Source organism: Excalfactoria chinensis, chromosome 2 (assembly GCF_039878825.1).
Source record: "Excalfactoria chinensis isolate bCotChi1 chromosome 2, bCotChi1.hap2, whole genome shotgun sequence".
Classification (NCBI taxonomy): Eukaryota; Metazoa; Chordata; class Aves; order Galliformes; family Phasianidae; genus Excalfactoria; species Excalfactoria chinensis.
The window spans coordinates 58162020-58186135 of NC_092826.1; the positions used below are offsets into that span (position 1 = coordinate 58162020).

Here is a 24116-nt window from a genome sequence, read left to right on the forward strand (position 1 = left end):
CAGCCCTGCCATCTCAATAACCACCCCACAGCCTGGTTCCATCAGCATTACCTGTACGGCTTTCATAAAATGAAACAATGGTTTGGGTTGGAAGAGATATCAAAGCCCACCCAGCCCCACCCCGTGCCATGAGCAGGGCTGCCCCCCATCAGCTCAGCTGCCCAGGGCCCCATCCAACCTGGCCTTGAGCACCTCCAGGGATGGGGCACCACAGCTTCTCTGGGCAGCTGAGCCAGCACCTCACCACCCTCTGAGTAGAGAATTTCCTTCTAAGAACTAAACTAAATCTCCTCTCTTTTAGTTTAAAGCCACCCTGCCTTAACCTATCACTATCAGACTGTGTAAAAAGCTGGTCCCCTTCTCACTTGTAAACAACCTTTATGTACTGGAAGAATGCAATAAGGTGAACAAACCCCACTCCCTCAGCCTGTCTTAATAGGAGAGGTGCTCCAGCCCTCTGACCATCTTTGTGGCCCTCCTCTGGACCCACTCCAGCAGCTTCACATCCTCCCTGTGCTGGAAGCCTCAGGCCTGGATGCAGTACTCCAGATGGAGCCTCATGAGGGTAGATTAGAGGGGCACAATCACCTCCCTATCCCTGCTGACCAATCCTATTTTGATGCAGCCCAAGATACTGTTGGTCTTCATGCATTTTAACAAATGCTCATCAGCTGTACATAGAAAATACTACCACAGGTGCAATTCCTTCTGGCATTTTGGAAACCCTGGTTCTTTACCTAAGAGATTTTTTGGTTGGCATTTGTACATTGCAGTTTTATAGAACACCTTCATTATTATACTTTTTGTGGCAATACTCCATTGTCTTACAGCTTGTTGTCAGGACTTCAGTTCACCCCACATTTTTCAATTCCACTGCTGTTTCCTCTTGGTTAGGAAACACATTTTATGCTCCACAAAGATGTAAACGTGGTTTAACAATGACTCACAAGGGCTGGCAGAGATAACTTAGTCAATTTACTAAAGAATACTGAAAACCTTAATGCTAAAGGCAGACTTTTAAAATCTACTATATTTTTTTCCATGCACTTGTTATTGGGAAACTAGACCGGTCACTTTCTGCTTTTTACACAAACAGGATGGAAAGAAAGTAAAACCAAAAGACAAATCAAAATGCTTACACCATCTGCTGCGTACATCCGAAAAGGTTCTCCTTAACAGTGCTCACAAGCACTCAGGAAATCTAAGTCATCACTTCTCATAGTTATGTTAGGAATTTTTTTTTTTTAAATAGACAGCCAATAGGATTCTTTTCTGATTTTTACTGCTGTGAATCAGAAGAAACTCCCTTTACTACACATTCATTTCTGTGCAAGGAAAAGCAGAAACTGAACATCTGGCAGATTGGTCTCCCCATAGAAACAGAAACAACCCCTCATTCTGGGATTGAAATCCATTCGCTAGGCTTCACGGAAACTGGTATCTCAGTCTCTACATAAGGAAATAAAGAACTATATCTTTTCTTTAAAAACCACATTCCTCAAAGCCTTGTGCATCAGTGTTTGAAAAGCCTTCCTTTGAATCTGTGTTTTTAATCTCAAGCTTAACGCTTGAATAAAATCAGCTTCACAGAAGTAATGTTTTTCCCCCTGCTACAGATGAACTCTGTTTGCATTTGCTAGCAACTCTCCTTTGAAAACTGTTTTTATTTGAGCTACTTGGGGAGAAACTAACGCTAAGAAACACCAGTGAGGTGACAATTGACAGAATGTAGGCATAGCTGACATGCCAATGAATGCTCCCGGTCCATTCACAGCAATGAGTAAAAACCTTTTCTGTGTCCAAACAGAAAAGACTTTCTGAGCAAGCTGGGGTGCCTGCAGCGAGAGAACTTGCACAAGTGGGGTTTACTGCATGTCTACACTTTGCTTCCTTCTGTACTTTCCATAGTAGGGTTGTCATTCATTATTTTTTGTAATACACTGCTCTAAAACACTGGCAAAAGTTGCAGTAAATGGAGATTTGACTGGAGGATATTTTATCAGTTCGACTTTATGAGAAACTCTCACTATATATGAATCATTCATGTAGAAATAATTTCATTTAAGGAAATGTCAGATGGAAGTCAAATAGAATATGACTGTAGGATTCTAAGGGTAACAAAATTAGCCAACCCAAAAAACCACATAGTATCTTACCACGGCATTTTTCTTACAGAATCAAATTTAATCTTGATGTGCATGCACTTTCCACTTACTTATAGCTATCAGGGAACAGAATTTGTCCCTTGGAGAGGAGAATGGAAGAAGTTCAGAAACTGATAAAAATGGGTAGAAAAGATAAAAAGGAACCTCTTACAGTGGTTTCTTCCATTAATTTACTGACAACACCTGCTGTTAAGTGTTGTGAAAAGCTATTCTTAAAACTGCATGGTTGATCTCCCTGTTATGGCACACAGAGGCTCTGGAAACATGGTGGCTGATACCCCGTGCTGCAGCATCAGTAGTGAAAACCCCAGGAAAAACAGCCCAAGTTGCTCTGGCTCTGAGAAGGCTCCAGGCATAAATCCTGGGATATTCTTTCTTACAGTGTCTGGAGTATGCTAATTATTATACCACAGCTAGGGAGTTATGGTAAAAGCCTCAGCGTTCTAGCTTATGGCAACTTCTAGGGAGTGTGGTGAAAACCTCAGTAACTTTTATCTGTGCAGTAGCTCTCATGGTAGAAATAACTTCAGCCTTCCTAGGGCATTCCTTACTTATGATGCTCAAACACTGGCATCCTGGGGCCATGCCCATTGCCCCGGGGATACTGTTCCATGCCCACCGCCCTCTGGTGAAGAAACTTTCCCTAATGCCCAATCTGACCCTCCCCTGATGCAGCTCCACGCTGTTCCCTCAGGTCCTGTTTCTGTGAAGATCAGGGAATGCCCCATACAATTTATATGCAACTGGGGAAGCCATCTGAGGTCACATTCCGTGGAGCATGCTGAGAATTGCCTGACTGCACAAAGCTAATACAGCCAAAGATAAAAGCCTGCATTAAAAAAGAAAACAGAACAAAATAAAAAGCGATCAAACCATAAACTGCAATCCACATTTTCTTAATTGCTTTTCTTATATGGCCAGTTGCTATAGATATCTTGGGAACTTAATGGGTTTGTGAATAAGAGATGAGCATCCTAGATAATCTCTCTTTTTAAATGAGACCTATTGAATTAAAATGTGCTGTAAAGAAGGAGTTCCCGTGCCAGCAAAAAGTGAGCTACACTAGGAGCTGTTACTAGCAACAGCTAACTAGGGCCCCCAAAGTTATGAAGCTTTGCCTGAGCTCAGGCAGTTATAGGAGTGCACATCTGGATCTGCATGCTCTGGTTTAAGCCATGTAGAGTTAGGCTCCTAAATCCATATTTGAGGTAATTGGCAGGGGTGGGAAGGGATGGGAAGAATCAGATAACCTCCGTTGGTACTCAGCTATAGGCTGGAAATTTTGACTCTGGGCAATTTTTACAGTTCAGAAATCTACTGAAGTGTGCTATGACATTAAAGTTTCATTAGGACTTGTTAGAGATGCATTGCATAAATCCTACATTATTATTTGTCCTCTGAAGTTGGTTTGTGTAAGCAATTGCAATAGGGGTACACTGCATTGAATGCTCTGTGTGAACTTTTTCAGAACAGCAAGGAGTTTTTCACGGAGGATTGACACGGGATTCAGTCATGTCCACCAGATCAGTGGCAAATGATCTGCTACAATCTTTAGCTCTAAGAAGTCAGCTGTTACCTTTAGCATCTCTCTTTACCGCATTACTACCTCTTTCTCAGCTCACACGTTTTATGAGGTCCAAGCTTGGCAAGAACCTTGTCATTACCTTTAAAGCCACATTGGATGGGATTTCCCAGATGAAAACTATGCAGATGGAAGTGACACACGTGGGCCCTTCTAGGTCATGATAATAAAATATTAACATCTTTTGAAGCTTGGCAAAGTACCATCAGGGATGTGTAATTTCAAGGTTCTGTACTTTCTTTTACAGAAAGCAATATGAAATGTGTGGCTACACAAAACATAGTTATGTCAGACAGAGTTAGCTTTCCCATTGCAGTAAGGACCAGAATTTCTTTAAGTAACATTTAAGTGATGTCTGTATGCATCTGCACAGAAGCAGCAGTGACTCAGTGGCATGAATACTCCAAAGGCTTATTATTTTGATTGCAGTAGCAAATTTAAATTAAGCATATATGTTGACTATTGAGATATGATGCAGTGAGAAATACAGAGAAGACTCAGATGTATCAAGGGAAGGGAAAAAGGCAAAGGGAAAAACCAAAAAGCAGAAGACACAGGAATGGAGGGGAAAAAGAGCCTATCATAATTTATTCAATGTGGCAACTCAAAGGTTGGAGGTACTGTGTAATGCTCATATTTGGGGCATTTGCCCTCAAATGTGAGACTAAACTTTGGAAACTGCCGGAAACTGAGATCCAGGTTGTCCTAATTCCCCCACATTAATGCTCTAACATGCTCAATACAAACATGACCAACGAAAATCATCTTTCTTTCCCTTCTCTTCCTTGAGCTTTATGCAGTAGGTCTATTCAGAAAACTATGTCCAGCAACTACAGTCTGTGGGAGAATATCTAACCTGTAAATCCCAATTGAATGTAATTCCAATCTACTAAGTACATGAAGTCTCATTACATAAAGACATTCTTAAAAATGTATCCAGAAGTAGAAAAGTAGAAGTTAAGGTACCAAACAGGGGTCAATTTGGGAATGCAGACAATCTTGGATGCTGGTACTTAAAGCAGCAGTAAACATCACTGTTTTCTGTAGATATAGTCACAAGTAAGTGCATAAAGGTTATATTTTCTTCTTGATTTCTTTGCCAGCATCCTACTGCTAATGGAGTGCAACCTGCTGTGGGAAGCATACAGTCCTAAATTTATATCCAACGTATCTCTTGAGAATCATTTTTGTCTCCCATACCCAAACTTAGATGGCCAGTTGGCATGATGCAGTGTATCTTTTCTGCTTGAAATATTATTCATGATTTATCTTTTTTTTTTTTTTTTTTTTTTTTTTTTTTTTTTTTTCCTGGAGCATTTGACATGAGTGGAACATTCTATGTGCTCCTTTTGAACACTCGGTAAAACTGCCTCATCCCACTCACTGATGTTAGTTCTTGTTGCTGATCTCAGCCCAATAATCACACGCCTCCAGCAGCTATTTACGTTTCCCTTTTCCTCCTTGTCTTCCTTTCCCCTCTTCTGTTTTTTAATTTTAAATAGGACACTGGGAACTCTGAAAAATTCTTCCTTTATTTATTTATTCATTACCCTCCCCCAGTTCCCCAAAAAAGTTACACAACCAAACATATACCCAGGCTAAAACAAAGAACCTCATGAGAATGTAACCTTTTCCAACTACGCTTTCAATATACTTCAAAGACATGTATGAAGTGTTGCTGTTGTTTTAAAATAATTCTTCAACAACTACATTTACACGACTAGCTTTAGTCTCACTTCACCAATAGGAAACCTGAGCACAGCTTTGCAACTGCACAACTTCCCTATGCAGGGCAATTAGTTTCTTCATCTAATATAATAATATTCAGCCGTACAAAGTCATTTGCCAAAATTCACAAAGTAGATCAATTCTACAGTCAGAAATGGAAACTGGGTGTCCTGACTTCCACTTTATTGCACTATACACCAGATCTTATTGCTTCCCCAAAGTGAAATAGCTTTAATGGAAGTAATTCTTTCACATATATTTCTTTGGGGACCTATGCAGCAGACATGGTAGAAACAACTTAGGAATATTTCAGTAGCCATGAAATCCTTTTTTTATCAGTTCCTAGGGAAGAATTTTCATACACGAGTGCCTTCAATTCTACATTTAGAGTCCAAATCAGCACTGAAATATTTACATGCTTCTCTTCTATGTGCTTTATAGCAATGTCCAAAAGCAAGATTTGAACATCTATTCAGATGAGCACATATTAGATCGGGCTTCCTGCTGTTGATGGCTGGCACAATTAACTCTTACACCATCTGAAGTATTGTCATGACTGCCTTCATCCAGTACAGAACACTTGACTTCGGAACACAAGTTTGTTTTTAGAAGTGTCCTACTTTACCTTGTGTATTATACACTCAGGGCATACAGTAGAAGAGATAAGTACAGAAAAATAACTACTCAGTGAGTATCATACAATTTATTGTTGACTCTGCATGCTTTCAGTTACACAACCAAAACATCTGAAGTGTATTTTGCTAAGATACGAGTGCTCTGGAACCAATCCAACAAGATAGGCATTCTGGTATTCAAAACATTTCTGGGTTAAGCTGCTAATAGATTTCACTCTCACCTTTGCTGTCTGTAAAGTTCCGTATACTGAGAATGTCATTGAGATCCTGATAGTGGTTCTGCTTAATGTATGTTGTTTTCTCAGGTGTGTCCTGAAGCTGCATTGTGACCTCTTCTAGGTCTTTGTCCAGCTGCAAAACAGAAAGAGTATGAATTGCCAAGGACCATTGTTTCAGGTACCTGAAGTAACTGCACAGCCTTCTATAATTATACCAGGAGCAGGTGGTCATGCAATCAGCACATAGTACCATATACGGTTTTCCTATAGCATTACAACACTACCTCTAAAAATCTGGCTACAGGTAGCAGCATCAAAGCACAAAGGGCAGACAAGATAAGCAAGCTTATCTTAATATCATAATAGCTGATGGTTTAAGTAATTCCAGGTGTACTGCAGAAGAAATGAGTATTGGAATGCACAGTCTGAAAACCTCTAAACTGATTATTATTTATTCATACAATGGGCATGCATCACTGTAACTACTTCAATGAGCCAAATAAATTAGGGTTTGGGAAGTTCTCTGTGAACATTTGTCCAGGATGCGGTGTCCAGCTTACTACTGGCTTAAATAAGCTTTAGAAGTGTTGGATTTAAATTTACATTGCTTCCTTATAGAACTTGGCTGTAGCAACTCAAGGTAAATAATCCAGAGATGAAGCTACTGGCTATGGTAAGACATGTTTCAGGCTGCTGTAACGCTGAAATTCCTATTTGTACCTACCGTGTTTAATTATTTAATCTATTTAAGTAAAGTCTAACAAGGGTATTAGGGCCCTGTTTACTTTAATGCAGCTCAATTACCCCTCACCAGCCTTACCTGTGATCACTGTCATAGGCCTTACAAGGTATAGGTGGCATTTTATGAGTTAGGAGGCTTTGTTGAAAAGCTACAGCAGGATATAGATGCTAAGATAGCCAGTAACCAGCAGGGCCTCCATCCAATATTGCAAGGTTGTCACATGAAAGGCACCTAACCAAACTGAGGAACTACATTTCTTTAAACAGGGACAGCTTTTGCTTTTGAAGTCTTAGATAGTCTGAGTAAACATCTTTTTGTTACCTAGGCAATTGTCCTTAAGATATGGATAAAGAAGTTATGTTTGAAATAGGATACCTTTTCTTCAAGGTATAAGAATACTTCAAAATACAGGCAAAAAGAAAAAATATGTTTAATAATAGAGCAACTATGGATATCTTGTCACACAGAATGGACAGGCTTCAGTGTTGATTTGCCATTGTTTGAAGTCTCCTGAGCAAGGGAGGACATAATAAAGAATATCCATTTCATAGCTTAAAGGGGATTAATGTATTTCACATGCGAACTCTTGGCCATAAATAGAAACAAAGACAGCTCTTATATGCCCTTGGGGTTGCAGGTCTGTTTTACACCAGCATGTAAAGGTTGCCCTTCTACTGCTACAGCTGTATTTTGTCCAGCACGTCCATATGAGGCACCTGTCATAAAGGACTACAGTTTCATTTTAATTTGCTAAGGCACAACTTAATTTATCACATCTGCTAAGTATTGAATGTAATAATTAGCTATTCATATAAATAATGTTTCCTATTATTTCAGTATTTTGCTAACGGGCAAAGACAATTTTTTTTTCCCTCTAAAAAGTAGACAACATTTAAGCAGATCACAAAAAAAAAAAGCTGCAAAGAAATAGCATAGGCAAGATGCATCAAATAAGCAATACCTCTGTAATTTTCATTCTCAAGCGGTGGTTCTCTGACTGCAGTCCTTCTAGCCGAGATGTGCTGGCCTGATTGACGCTGGTGACTGACGTTGATGTTTTTGAGTCTTCTTTCTTTTGATTTTGAGTGAACTGAAATCTTCTGTTCTGTGTGGCTGCATCTGGATTTGTCCTCAGTGTGATGAGCTGAAAGGTTTACAAGCCTTAAGAAATCCTGTAGATGGTTTTATTTTTGCAGCTTGTTCTTTTGTGCTGCAAATATTCAAAGGTGTTCTTTTCTGACTTTCAAGTACAAAATACTGGAAGGTGAGCAGATCTTAAAGCAATTTCTGAATAAATTCACAGAATAGGTTGAATTATAATGGTTTTGCAGAGGGAAGAGTTAAAGAAAAATTCACAGAATCAGAGAATGGCCCAGGTTGGAAGGGACCTCAAGGATCATGAATCTCCAATCCTCTGCCACAGGCAGGGCTACCAACCTCCTCATTTAATACTGGACCAGGCTGCCCAAGGCCCTATCCAACCTGGCCTTGAACACCTCCAGGGGTGGGGCATCCACAACCTCTCTGGGCAGCCTGTTCCAACACCTCACCACTCTCATAGTAAAGAACTTCCCCCTCACATCCAGCCTAAATCTTCCCTCCTTCAACTTAAACCCGTTTCCCTTTGTCCTGCTGTTATTCACCCTTTCAAAGACTTGACTCCAGTTTTTAAGCTCCCTTTAGGTAGTGGAAGGTTCCATTAGGTCACACTGCAGCCTTCTTTTCTCCAGACTGAACAACCCCAGCTCCCTCAGCCTGTCTTCATAGGGGAGGTGCTCCAGCCCTCTGATCATCTTTCTGGACCTCCCCTGGACCCCCTCCAACAGCTCCCTGTCTTTCTTGTATTGGGGGCTCCAGACCAGGACACAGTAATCCGGATGGGGTCTCACAAGGGCAGAGCAAAGAGGGACAATCACCTCCCTGACCATGCTGGCCACCCCTCTTCTTATGGAGCCCAGGATACCATTTGCTTTCTGAGCTGCAAGAGCATGCTGCTGGCTCGTGTTAAGTTTTTCATCCGCCAACTTGGAAAAACTCATATAAAACATATTAGCCTGGACTTAATTAAAGATATATTTCAGTATTTTGTCAAAAATATCTTTATCCTTCATTGACATCTTTATACTTTCAAAGAATATATTCTTTCCTCAAGAACAAATGAACAAACAACAACAACAACAAAAAAAAACCAAACAGCAAACCCAAGCCCTTCACTCCCCAAACACTGCTCTGCATGAACTTTCTTTCCTACTGTTAGAAGTAACATTCAAGCAGAGAGGCACAAGGTAGGAGTATTAACAGAAAAACCACAGGAAGATTGCATTTTGGAGATAACAGAAACTTAATTAGGTTTTAGGGACCAAGATAAAACAAACCTGTTGAAATAAATTCAATAAGCCACTTAATTTTTTTTTAAAAAGTTAACCTTAAACATATCAAATTTAAACAAATATAAGTAAGAAAGATTTAACACTTGGTGATAATGTGAAAATATCACCTTGACACAAAGAGAGAACCTGCTAGCAGTTCAGCAAGGAGGTAAGATCTTTTCAGAGAACTCTAAAGAATACAGAACTTATGATTACTTGCCAAGCATCATAAATATGTATTTGTATACAGATAGAGCTGAAGGAGCTCCCTGCTTTGAGAACATGGATATGATTTCATAAATCCAGTGCTGCTGAGTTGTCTGAAAAGACAAAAGAAGAAGGAATCTTGTAAGCACTGTACAGTCATATTGTGTGGAATAGCCACGACTCGTAATTCGTTCACCTTGTTTTTGCAAGCATAACTACTCTGCAGTTGTGGTGGCATGAAGGTCTAAACTCTGATAGAGACAGGACTGATCAGTTCTTCCCTGACGTGAGTTTACTGACCAAGTCCGTTCATGGAGATTATATGCTAAGTTTGAAGACAATAAATTGCATTTCTTGAGGTGATTAAAGACATGCAGAAGGCTCAGATCTTAAATGACCATGCATTAGCCTTTACTTGTAATAGCTGCTTTCAGGAATCCCATCCCTCTGGAACCCCCAAGCCAATTGAACATCAGTTCATGCAAACTGATGAGGTGCATCCCCAAGAACTGAGGGAGCTGGATGATATCACTACAAGGGCACTCTCAATTATCTTTGGAAGCTGATGCTGATCAGGAGAGGCTCCTGAGCACTGAGAGAGAGGAAATGTCACAGACGTGTTTAAGAAAGTTGAGAATGAAGATCTAGGGAACTACTGGCCACCTGCCTTCACCTCAGTCCATGGAAGGTAATGTAGCATATCTTAGTGAAGAATTTGTCCCTGGTCTAATTCTGCTATGAGATTTTTCAGAGTCACTTATGCTAACAAAACAGCAGTGCATGAGGTAGGCTTGGAGAAGCACAGTAATTGCCAAAGTATATGTAAATAGGATTAGTACAACTGAGAAGTAATGGAAAAATGTTTCTTTCTCTAGTTTCCCTACATAATTTAACAGCTGCTTATTCAGATCCATAAAAGGGCTATGGGGGAAAAATTGAATTCTAGCACTGTAAGACCTTGAGACTGCTTAAGGAAATGTGTTATACCTTGAATTGAAGAAAAATATAATTACTCAAGTGGCTCAAAAGCACGTTACTGCTTGCATCTGTCTGATAATGGCTTAATAAATGAAGAAGTGCAAGCTTCCAGGTCTGCAGTATCTTCTGTACTTGACAGCCTCAGGCTTTAGCATTTCACCAACAATCTCCCTATGTCACCAAAACTGTACTATTCGATTACATAATTGTTAAGAGGAGAGATTTGGTGCCTGTCTCACACTGAAGTCTTACCTAGCTGTAAATAACTTGAGTGTTCTTGGTTACAATATTCTGTGGGGCCTGTGCATCATGAAATCTAAGCTGGAGCACATTTCAGGGGAGAGTGCTTGCCAGTAGTCCTGCTGCAACTGTGGCAAAGCATGGTAAGAAGAAATGTAGGGCACAACATACAAATGCAAGAAGAAAAACTGTCCAGCTGTGAAAGCACTCACATCTGTTAGAAGGACATTCCAACTCCTGCTTCAAGTACTTTTTTTTCCTGTACTTTGCCCAGTGCTTATTTGTAATGCAAAACAGCTAAGCGTATTAGAACCTGGCAATACATAGGACGGGATAAGTACATTATGCTCAGAGGCTCAGAGTTCATGTTAGCAATTCTGAGCAAAAAGAAATGGGAGTAAAAATGATGGCATGGAAGTTGGGGGTTAAAAGAAGGTCAGATGAAAGGGTTAAGAGAGGAAACAGGAAAATCATTTCAGAGCCTGCAGCAGCGGAAAAGGATGGGTAAAGGAGCATGAAAGCAAAGGGGCAGAAGAGCATGTCACAGCATTAATAATATTTTCTCTTTGAAGAGACTTTTGAAATTTTGTGGAGGTATTTTTGGCAGCAGAGCTTTAATATGCATTTTCATACAGCTTACAAACTTAAATCTTGCAGAATTTCAAAGTACTTCTCTTTGCTGTGTTTGGGAATTTTCCTTAATTTAGAATGAAGTTGTGATTTTTTCCCTAAGATCCAGAACAAGAATATGACTATGTATTTGTAGGTATATAATTTTTAAGTACTGAATTGCAGTACTTGTAAAAGTATCCAGGTCTGTCAGTCCTGAAAAACGAATCGTTCTGCTTTGCTGCAGATCAGAAGTTGGCTTCTTTTGTTTTTCTTTGCCTCTTCTTTGCCTCAGAGGGAACAACTGAGGTAAATTTCCCTTCTGAGGCCAGTTAGCACCAACACGTTCACTATAATTTGTTCAATTCTGCCACAAACGTTTTATCACGACTTAATTGAGAAGGCAAAAATGCCAGAGGTAAGACAAACATCTTAAATCTTGCCTTGCAAATGTTCTAGTCATCCAACTATATATACATCTGGCTTGGGGTGTTATGCTAGGTTTGTACAAATCATTTAAAATGACCACAATTGCACATTTTACCACAAAGTATCAAATGCATTCTCCAGAACTTGTGGTTTAGCTAAAGTAAACTTGCATAGAAATCACTTTGTTGTCATTTAAGGTCCATCAACACTCATGCCTAAAGCTTAACTCTGTAAGTAAAAGAACTTAAGTGCCAGCCCCCTGTGATTCAGTATCTTCTCAGTTGTTCCATCAACATAAAATACACATGTCCTCAGAGTCCAAAAGAGCAAAAAGAAATGATGGCATATGCTTCATAGTCCATGCCTCGTTTAGACCTATAATATATCATTTATTAAAAGCATCTTCATTGTCAGCATCTGCAGTTTACATACAGTTGTTGTTTTTTTCTCTTTCTTCTGAAGAGCTACTAATAAGCCCTATTTTACCACCACACTTGAGTATCTTACAGGTTTCAATATAAGAGACGTGGTAGAGCAGACAACTGGACCTGTCCCTCCTTAATGCCCACATGTCCCCCAATCCAAAAAGTTCCTATTCCACTAAAATTAGAGAGAACAACCTTTGTGTCAGTTAAATGTAGGCATTAGGAATGCATGCATTCACATTCCTGTAACTTTGTATTTTTTTCTAAAATCTCATGAAACTTTGTTGTGTTTCAGATATAGACAGGCTTGCTTTTAGAATTTTCCCTGAGCTTGAAAAGGCAACAAACTTTTGCATAAGAAATCACCATTACAAAATGGAACAAAAGAAAATCCACATCTGTGCTAAACAAATTCACTTACCTTAGGTACAAACACAAGGCAGAGAGTAATGGTACTGCAGAAAATTATGACTAGAGCAACAATGCAGAACTGCACGTTGGGTTGGTCCCGAGTAAGAAATGAAACAGCAGCACCAATAATGCACATTATCCCGACATTGTATACACTCATGCCGATGTATTTGCTATCGTTCAAAGCAGGAATGCTGACATTTCGTGTCTCCCAGGCTAAGAAACAACCAAATAACTGAAATGGTAAGAAAAAAAGAAGAAAAAAGACAGTAATTATACAAAGAATTGGTTGACATCCAGAAAAAAAGTATTGAATGGTGTGCTTTCTAACTTCATAAATTTAGGCAGCATTACAACTTAAAGATGTACACATACACCTTTTTAATGACATCTAATTAACTTTTTTATAATTATTTTTTTTGCTCAATAGGACAGATTCTATCTTTCACAAGAAATATACGAAACTTGGAAGAAGTGGCAGTAGTAATGGAAACAACTTTTTCTAAGTGTTATGGACATCTTTATTTTATACTTGTAGATATTTCTGAATACAGCCATTCCTCTCTATTTTCAAGGATTCCAGTAAAGATATCATAAGTGTTTCATTTATCTTCTGTTGGCTGCTGTTCTCAGTATACTCTTATCAATCCAGTCATTCACTGTATGATTACCACATACATTAATAAGCAGAAGTGCCAAGATGTGTCCCATGAAAGACAAATATCCAGTGTAGAAAGGGTCACCCTAGTTGTTCAAAGTGAAATTACAATGTCTTTTATTACAGTGAGAGTTGGTAATGGCCTTTCAAGTGCAATTGTCTAATGATTTCTGGCATAAAATATTCTTGTGGTAGTTTTTCTTTTGCTTGTTTCTTTAGCATGTTCTTACATTACATTCTAGCCCCCCCTTTTTTTTACTTGCAACATGCCTTTGAAATTCATCAGGGGACAGTCTTTAGGGTAAGGAAGCCTTCTACATTCCTTGAAATTTAATCAGACTTTTCTACAACATGAACAACTGAAAAAAATTGTTCTGTTTCTCTGTCTCCCTGTATTCCCCAGGGAAATTCTTGCAACAGCGGAAAACAATGAAAGAACACAAGGCACTGTAAATAGGTAGACAGACCTATGGTCTAGGCAAAGCCCAGTAAGCATGTACGATGTCCTGTGTGGAAAGGCAGAGAGTAGATGATGATAGTATCATAGAAAGGAAGGGCAGATTGAGCAACGAACACCAAGACCTGAGTAATGGTGCCTGCACTATTTAGCCTTTTCTGAACACGCTGACAGGAAAGACAGTAAAGAAAAAGAAAACAAACAAACAAAAAAATAAAAACAAAAAACCCCTACATTTCCACTGAACTTACTACACTTTCTTCCAAGCCATCACATTTATCTACTGCCAATTCACAGTGAAAATCCATCTTAAACAACTGCAATCCTCCTGATAATCCAGAGAAGTTAAGGTCTCTCATGATGGCATTTGGGGATTAATTACATTTGCCCAGTAAAAACTTATCTCCTGCTTCTTACCTGCTGGAAAAAAAAAAAACAAAAACAAAAACAAAACAAAAAACTTGAAAAATGTTAAAGGCATACAATCTGGAGTAGAAGACCATTTTCTGGTTGCAAAGTCAAGCAGAACAGTTAGGAACTGACAGATTTATGTCTGCTGCATGAACTCACTTTTGCCTTTATGTGCCTCCAACTATAAGAATGATCAGACATTAATAGTTGTATGTTTTCTTGATGATTTGTTTACATTTTTTACCTCAACTAACAACAGTAACAAACCCAATCATTTGTGACTCATGTGCCTAGCACACAGAAACAAGCAGGCTGCAGCCACCTACTTCCTTAACCAGACACTTCAGTCCTGGACTGAATGCTGAACTGCCAGCCTTGTCCTCCCATTGCTGAGCTTTTCTGCTAGCTTATTTAATTCTCTTGCCTACAGCACATATGTTGCCATGCCACATGTTCATGAGCAGTCCTGGCTGAAAGACTTTGGAAGATTAGGCATTTCCTCTCAGCTTATGGAGTGTGGCAGATTGCAAATACATGTAGGCAGAGGTGGCCCTTCCTAAAAACAGAAGCAGCACTTGCCTTTGTAATACTTAAGGAATCCTTCCTGGGCCCCATTCCCACCTTTCTCCTCTCCATGTATTCCTAATGCTCCTATAGGACATAGTCATTTCCAGTGCCTTCCTTTTGCTTCTTGTCATAGGTCTTGTTATGGCACCAAGCTTGTTGGAGTTCAAGAAGCGCTTAGACAACACTCTCAGATGTATAGTCTGATTTTTGGGTGATCCTGTGTGGAGCCAGGAGTGAGACTTGATGATCCCTATGGGGTCCTTCCAATTCAGGATATTCTGTGATGCTCCCTCTTCTGCTCTACCTATTTCCTCTTGTAGGACCAAAATCCACACCTGCTCTTGAGGGGTACAGGTTAGAGGAGTCTCAGAGTCTCCCTGGTAGGACCTAGGTGGTGATGCTGCTTTCTAAACTGGGTAGTCTTGTGCCAAAGAAGCAGCTAATCCACTAATGCATTTTCCAGATCCCCCCCGGTAACCAAAATGATGCTTTCAATGAGGAATGATGCGGACACCATTTTTCTGCTTTTGAGTCTGGCACCGTGCACAAATGAAGCAGAGAATGTACAGCCTCCTCTACAGGCTTTACAGATGCAGACTGTAATCTGCATTGACCTGACTGCACTGGAGTCCAACACTGGCAAGGTCTTTTCTCAGACAAGCATATCTCTTCCAAGCACTTCAACAAATCACCTGTTGTCTCTTCTGCATTCCCTGCTCTCTTGCTGCAGAGCAGCTTAGCTGTGTTGCAGATTCACACTTTGGCAGTGCCTAAACTGACAGCTAGTCTGAGCTCTTCAAGGAGTAGAAAGCATACCTGCGTGTGTGCATCTATACTGTGTTTAAAAAGAGAGGAGACCATGATTAACTATTCTAGTTTTAACCCAGGGGCCTCTAACCATAGTGACTATGTTTACTGGACAGTGCATACTACGTGTAATTTGTCTTCTGTTATAATTATTAACGAGAATTTTAGGGTTGTGGATCATCCCTTACTCTCCCCCACTTCTTCAAGATGAACACACCCCCCTCCAAAAGCATTATTCTGGGAATATGGCCAGCAAACCTAAATGAGGCCAGCACTTATTACAAATAATGGGCATGAATTTATAGCTAAGGCAGTTATAAAGCAATTTAAAATATCAATTATAATGGAAAAGGATCATTTGAACAGTGTTGTGGGGGTTACAGACTGACCCTTTCTCATTTATAATTGAAAACAGCATGGAAAATGGTTGAGTATCAGTGAGCTGAAAGGAAGATATTTATTTATATGATAACGAAACAAAGAGAGATAGGCTCTTGTGGCAAGTGGGTTTCCTCTGAATGAAGCACTACAAATTTGAGAGCATTGTTTTTAAACATTATTGGCATTTGGTGTAAAATGTTTGTCTCAGAAACAGAGCTTTCCTCTTCTAAAACTCACAGTTCATCTTTGAAACTTAAATATGGATAAAACAGAGAGTTTCCACAGCCTGCTGCCAGGACAGTGGTTATTACAGATTTGCTTCTTGCTTGCCTTTTAAGAGTGTTTGCAGTGCTCCACTGTGCTGTTGAGATTGCCGCTTTGAGATAGAGCTTTCCAGAGAGAACATGATGCTTCACTTTCTCTCCACCTGCCCTTTTCATGTTCTTCTCTGTTCCTGAGGCCCAGCCAATCTGCAGAAATTAGTCTCTTTTTTTGACTGCAAAAATCTGAAGCTCCCTGAAATGGTTTGGCTGAGGAATGGGATGTAGACGTTGTTAGTGACAGGTCCAGAGTTCTATAGCTTTCTGACAAGTTTTCTATATCATAGAGCCATAGAATCATTTGAGTTGGAAAAGACCCTTACAGGTCATCTGGTTCAACTACCCTGCAATGAACAGGGACACCTACAGCTACATCAGGTTGCTCACAGCCCCATCCAGCCTGACCTTGAGTGTATTCAGAGATGGGTCTACCACCACCTCTCTGGGCAATCTGCGACAGTGCCTTACCACCCTTACTGCAAAAAACTTCTTCCTTATATCCAATCTAAATCTCCCCTCTTTTAGTTTGAAACCATTTCTCCTTGTTCTATTACAGTAGACAGTGCTAAAGACTCTGTCCCTTTTCTTCCTACAGCCTCCCTTTAGATACTGAAAGGCCGTTCTCAGTTCACCCCCGGGCCTTCTCTTTTCCAGGCTGAACAGCTCAGCTCTTGCAGCCTGAAATGTTTGGCTGTCTCAGTAGCCAATTTCAGCTGCTAGCTACACCTGGTACCTAAACTTTAAGCATTAATCTTCCCCAGCTACATAAATCAACCTTCCCATTGTGCTCGGGGGCACCTAAGTCTTGAGGCTGCTGAGCAGTTTAAGGACTATTTGATGTTTAAAGCCTACTGGGATTAGCAAAGCAGCTGTTTCTTCTTCCGGTGCTCCTGGAGGGCTCAAAATGATATGGCCTCTCTGAGTGCATCCATACAAAGCACAGCATCAGCCATCTTCTGTATTGCAAGACAGCGATACTTGTGGGGATCATTGCATTGTTTGGATAATGTGGCACAATTCTTAGTCTCACCTACCCCCCAACTCAAGGTTGTTTTCAGAAGGAGCTCTCAAAATTTTTTTTCACAGCTGTCAGTTTTTATGTAATGAGAGACTGGCTGTCTTAATTACTTGGGCATTCGTGTGGGATGTTAGCTCTAATCTCTGCTGAGAATTTTGATTAAACAGTCTTTAGAGAAGGCGTGCATAAACACACTGGAATGGATGGAGGGAGCCAGCTACTAGCAGTGCTAAATGCACTAACTTCAGAGAGGGACAGGACAAATCTGTCCCCAACACTTTATCCCAGCTTGCTGACAGCTACAATTCCCCTCTTGAGGTTCCTGATGATCCCATGTGTCACAGAAGGAGCTTGAGCAACTCAGGGCGACGCATTCTCTTATACAAAGCAGTTATCTAAAAGTTAGGCAGCACAATTTTCTACTAAGCCTAATGGTCTAATTCAGGTCCCTTTGGGGGTCTCAGCCAAAGACACTTTGAAAATGCAACTAGGAAGACTTTCTACATTGTTAAAAATAAGAAGTGCCTTTTCCCATAAAGATCTGCTATATCTTGTTAATGTAGAAGGCATCATAAATATTGTCCTGTGCATTATAGGAGGGTATAGGCTGCACAGGAAAGATCTGTTTGTTTTATTTATGTTTGAGGGTATGCAGCTTGTTTGGCATCATGTTTGCTTGGATCATTACCTTTGAAGTAGTTGGTAAGGTGGTTTTGGCTGTATTGTCAGCGTATCTAACAGGGCTATGAGAAGACTGCTGTATAAATTTGGGGAAAACAGTGTCTGAAGACAATGGAGTAATCACTGCAACTAATGATGAAATTTTGGTTCCTGAACTAAGTATAGTCAGAGGAATAACAGGAAAATACATTGTTTGTGTTCACAGAGTTTAACAGGCAATCTAAGTTTTAAAAGCTTTTTACCATCTAAATTTTGAAGGCTGAGAATGGAGAAAAACCATCTGTAGCTGAAGTATAGGAAAATATTCAGCACTGCTTTTCGTCTTGTTCAGCAGAATTACTGTTAAATTCTGTGATGATTGCTTACTGACCCACAGCATGTATTAATACAATCAGGCATCTGGTTTGCTATTGGACTACAGAGACTGGCAGATGACAGGCGGGGGATTCCTTCTCCTCCTGTCTTCCTTCCTTCCCCGTGCTTGCCATAAAACTGTCTGTATGTTTCATTTCAAAGTCGCACCTGCTTATACTCTGATCATGGAATATGAAACATTAATGAAGATGAAGAAGGAAAATTTTAGCAAGGATATCAGATGATAGCATGGAAATATCAGAGAAAATAAATAAATCTTGATGGAAGTCTTGCCACAGTCATAGTTGCCAATAATGAGAAGTTACAGTTTTAGAAAGAGCATGTTCTGGACCAGCCTGAAGCTTTGCAGCTAATTACTGTATCATAGTAGCACTTACTGAGCTCAGTTGTGGATCACAGCCCTGCTGTGCTGCATAAAAACAAACATTTACTTCAAAGTCCTTGCAGCTTTTTTTGTCTTTTTCTGGCTTTGGTACTGGAAGATATCCCTTCCTGCTGCCCCTTATATAAAGGCAGTTCTGGACTCTGCCCTGCTAACATTTCTCACTCTGAAGCAATCATAAAATTGGAGCGGTGTGTTTCCATATTCATGTTTATTCACTACCTTCATATCATCCCAGATATAAGCGTCAGCAAAATGGCTGCACGTTGTTTTTTTTTTTTTCAGTGGGAGCTTTCCAGACTGCAAAAAGAAGCATGTTGATTTTTCAGGTGTTCACTGGAGAGCTGAGCAGAGAAAAACACCGTGTGGTTTTCAGGAAAATTTATAATAGAAAAGTGATTTTATTTATTTTTAAGTCGAGTTAGCCAACAGAAGGGCGCATGATCCCCTCGCAGGTCTCCTGCCTTCACAGTCATTGCAGTCTGACATCAAACCACTGCTCCTTCCCTTAATGAGGGATGAGTCAGCCATGTGTTTAACTTGTTTTCACAGAGCCGCCCTAGATACAAAGTACAAACGGGAAGATTCATATTTCTATTGAGCATTACAACAACAGCTAAATATTCTTTGAGTTGAAAGAGGTGACATCCATCTATTCAACCAAATGGCTTTTTATTTATTATTATTATTATTATTGTTATTATTATTATTTAATGTGGTGGCAAATTATGGCCCTGCACAGACTGAGCTGGATTAGCACCTGCAGGAAGCTATGGGTGCTAACACACATCCAGAGAAAAACTGTCTCTTTACGCTTCAGCCTTTCAAATCAGTTAATAACATCCTTTACCTTCTTTCTGTACAGCATTTGACTTCCTCACATGCAAACTCTGCTTAGTCATGAAACACTTTACTGTAACATCTACAAGTACCCATTTGGGATAGCTTTATACTGTTTACAGCAAAAGATCACCACAGATAATCACAGTACTATAAAATGATCAAACATCTCTGACAAAAACATGTGTTCCAGCTAAGATATATTTCTGTCCTATAAAAGTGGCGCTAAAAGGCATGTAAGGACAATTAATCCCTTATTGCAATATCTCTAGAATTTCAGTAAAACATTTTAAATTTCCTTATGGATATGGGATGGAAAAAAAGATCCTACAAAACCATATAGCTTTGGATGCTAAAAAACTATCAGCATATGAAACAAAATGCTGGAATACAAATAGTGAGAAGGAAGTTGACATTCTCTTTCTTATCCATTTTTCATTTCACCACTACGATATTTTTGTCTTTAGCAAGGTAACTAAGGACATCACATGAAAAATTATGTATCAGAATTGGTCAGTAATAAGAGTTAATAGTTAAAAAAAAAAAACAAACAAACCCAAATTCTATTAATAATTACATGGTAAAAGTAGGATTTGACATACATAGCAACAGCCAAGTGGAAAATATACCTTGACCTTAAAAGCCTGTTTTTGGTAACTAAATAGTACGTAATAGTGATATTACATCAGCAACAGAATGAAAGAAACCTCTAGGGCATAAACAATTTGAGACTAATATTAATTAAACGCACTGGGAGAAAGATGGGAATCAAACTGTAGGCAAGTCCACTGTGGTTAAGAAACAAAAGGCCCTAGGAGTCCAGCCCATCCTTCATCTGGGATTGTTCTTTGGAAAAAAAGCTCACACTACTCAGAAAGATGCTAATAATGCAGCACTGGTAAGTTTACAATCATATGATTTCTACCCATCTTTGTAATATGCAAAATAAAGGTACTTTTCAACTTCATTGACACTTTCAGAAATCAAAATCAGACATACAACAGCCGATGGCCACTATATATATGCACAGAGGGGACTTACACTTGTATGTAGCGTTTTAGGAACTGAACCTCAGATGGGAAAAAACTAAATTCAGTATATATGATGAGAATATGATGACAAATGAGAGGACAAAGGCAAGATTCAGGATGGCAATTTTCCTGTTATCCTCTGGTTATCAGTCCTCTATCATCAGTCCTAAGGATTTTGGAGACAGTGATTGAAGAGCCTTCATGCAGTTAAGATGCATTTCCTCATATCACTCCAAAGGGAAGTGTAGAACTATGAATCTGAATTTAAAGGTTTGCTTTGTTTTAGTGTTTACTTACTTTAATACAGAAGAAACTTGTATGTCCTGGTAACCAAGGGCTTCCCTCTCCTTCCCTGCCCCATCTGCCCTTCTATGCTCTGCCCTAACATAAATGCCATCAGGGCATTTAAGTCATGAGACTGGACAGTACTATTTAAGCTAACCAATTTTTGTATTCTCAGTTAGAGAAAACAAGGAGTGACTGTGCACAGTCTTGGTTCAAGTAAATCACTAAAACATTTTTCCTTAAATATTATTCTGTAGTTACCAATATTAGCTCTTAGCATACAGGATGTGAATTACAGTAGTAATAACAATAATAATTGTTACAAAGTGCAGAGTTTCACATTAGATACACTGGTATAAAATGACACAGTGACATGAGAGATTCCTAGACTTTTTTTGTTGTTGTTTGAAAGACAAACTGTCTGGGGGACAGAAATCTGAAACACATTTGGTGATGAGATTGCAAACATCAGTCCTGTTGCCCTCATAACACACAGGTATATGTGTTCCAGGAGAGTAGGACACTGCAGCAATTACCTGACTGATTGAAAAGTCTTGCTCCTATATAGAAATCTGTGTGATAAAGGGGCACTGGAGCAATAAAAGTATATATTTTACTGATGGTTATGAAACACTGTATGCCTGAAATAATTATGATGAGTAATGCCAAATGGCATTTGCAAACTTAAACAAACTGAGTCACATACCTTGTAGAAAGCAGTACAACATACATGACAACAAACCAATCTAGGGCAATGAATTAATGAGAGCTGATGTCATTCAACTACTGTCCAAAACAACATAAACAAAAAGGAAACATTTCAAATATTACCATTACCTGGGAATGCTTTTTTTTGAAAAGCTGTCAGTGAACACTGACAACTTCTACACGGGAGAATGTAGAAGTTCAAAATTTCTATACAATGAGATTGGAAAGTAACAATAATATAGTAAACCTGTAATTCTTTTTAACTTATTGTCTAGAGAAATTCTTGTATTCAAAGGAAAAAAACACTCCTAACTGAAGAGCAGGAATTTACTGATAAGTACATCAAAACAACAACCAAGGAATATACTAAGAAAGAGACAATGAAGTCAAATGCCTTGTCAACAACTGTACTAAAGGTCGCATATTTGCTAGCTATTTTACTGTCAGACTGCATCTCCAGTGATTGCCCTCAGAACTGAAATGCCTATACGTGTTACACGTCAATGATCCCAGAGCCACTTGAGCTACCCAGTAATAAATGCTAAGATGCAGAACGTCTCCTAAATCCTGATCCTGGTGGTGTGATCAGGTATGTTCTTGTTCTTGATCTCACAGCCTTGTTGGACATTCTCTTAAAAATAATTGTCTATTGGGAAGGAGGAAGGATCCTTGTGGTCAGAGCTGACAGCTGGGAGATGGAGTGGCTCAGTGCAACTCCCTTCTCTGCCTGAAGGCACCACAAAGAAATTGACTGTATAGAATAAATTAACAGAGCTCTCATCCCTTCCTATTGAGCTTTGTATTGCATACCTAAAGATCTTTTAACCTGCTAAAAGCAGAGTGAAAACAAGCAGGGCTCTGCAGCCTGGTAGCAGCCCTTCTCTGTAAAGCAGAAGACATTCTCCAGGCACCAGCATCTCACCCTGCCCAGATTCCCCACAGCAGCAGCACCTGCCATGCCAAATAGGAGCATCTGACCCAGTCTCTGACGGGTGTCCCTCTGAACAGGCATGCTACAAATGCATGGAACAGATTGAACCCTTCAGGCAAATGTTTATCTGGTTTTAGAATCCAGATGGGGCTTAGCTCAAGGTAGGTGTTCATCTGGTCAGTGCTGTCAAAAATCAGATATTTTTAGAACCTTGAGGCTTAGGGTATGAGGAGCTTTTAATCACCAATGGTCACTTTTAATTTTTCTTTTTCTTTCTTTTTATTTATTTATTTTTTCTTTTTTTGTTAAACTATCAAGGTTTCATATTGCTGTTTCCTGAATTTCCCTGCATTAGCAGAATCTTTTCCGTAGAAAAGCCATAGTGAAAAACAAGGATGATTTTGACTCAGGCTCCAAATTCATCTTGCATTGAATCATAGGATCATAGAATCATTTGAGTTGGAAGGGACCCTTAAAGTTCATCTAGACCAACCCCCCTGCAATGAACAGGGACAGCTACAGATTAATGAGGGTGCTCAGAGCCCCATCCAACATCTCCTGCTAGCATCAGCTAGCTAATCCTGATGGACGTTTCCAATGTGGAGTCAAACATTTAGAATAAGGTAGGCCCACCCTTTCAGCAAACCTCAGCAGTCTGAGTTTATAAAGCTGTCTCATTAATTGACTTATCTTTTCACTTCTAAATTTCTTGTCTGGTAGAATATCTGTCTCTAGTTTTCAGCTTTAGTATTATTAGTACTCTATTTATTTTATACATTTATGTATTCTTATACGCACATATTACCGCTTGATAAACTTTACAAAAGATGTATTCAATAAAGCTTTAACTCACTCCCAGCCATCAAGAAAACAAATATAATTCAGTTCAAGCCTATCAGCAAATTTCCTGAAAGCAGTTTTTGCAGAGCAAACTGTGCTTACCATCAGGAGCCCTTTATATGCGTAGACAATCCCAAGCCAAATTGTCATGTGAGTGTTCTCGCAGTGCTCCAGGATAGGTCGGATGGAGATGTCTCTGCCTGCAGGGTCCGGCTACAAAAATAAAGGGTGAAATATTTGGATTTAGGTTTTATCTGTATTCACACCTCAGAGGTAGTTATATCTATTCTCAGTAGCTTGAGTATGTGTAGAATATTCAATGGGTAACATGAAATAAAAACTTGTGATGTCTGCAGTCCCATCAACCTGCAAAGGAATGGAGTAAAAAGTAAAGATCTGAGGAAACAGCTGCATGATAATTACCAGTAGATGAGGTCACCCCTACTGCAAACCAGAGAGAAAACATCCGAAGTCACTCTGTCTTTAACTGTGTCAGTCACATTTATCAGCATTAGGACACCTATTTTTTTACAAGGTGAACAGCTTGAACGTGCAGCCATGAAAATAAATGTACTTGAAGTCATCCTTCCTCTCACCTGCACCTGTGTCACTGGCAAGTGGCTGATAAACAATGTATGAAATACTGCTGCGTTTCAGATGTTCATTCAGTGATAACCACGAGCCAA

General features: G+C 39.5%; 1 protein-coding gene across 1 annotated transcript in view; it reads right to left on the reverse strand.

The window, feature by feature from the left end:
• GABBR2 (gamma-aminobutyric acid type B receptor subunit 2) overlaps nt 1-24116 on the reverse strand; it is a 448010-nt gene that overhangs the window by 13184 nt on the left and 410710 nt on the right. The window contains exons 14-17 of the mRNA XM_072329174.1: nt 23533-23643; nt 12749-12973; nt 8032-8214; nt 6332-6461 (exon numbers count right to left, since the gene is read on the reverse strand). Coding sequence (XP_072185275.1) covers nt 6332-6461; nt 8032-8214; nt 12749-12973; nt 23533-23643 — 649 coding nt within the window. The remainder of the gene's footprint in view (nt 1-6331; nt 6462-8031; nt 8215-12748; nt 12974-23532; nt 23644-24116) is intronic.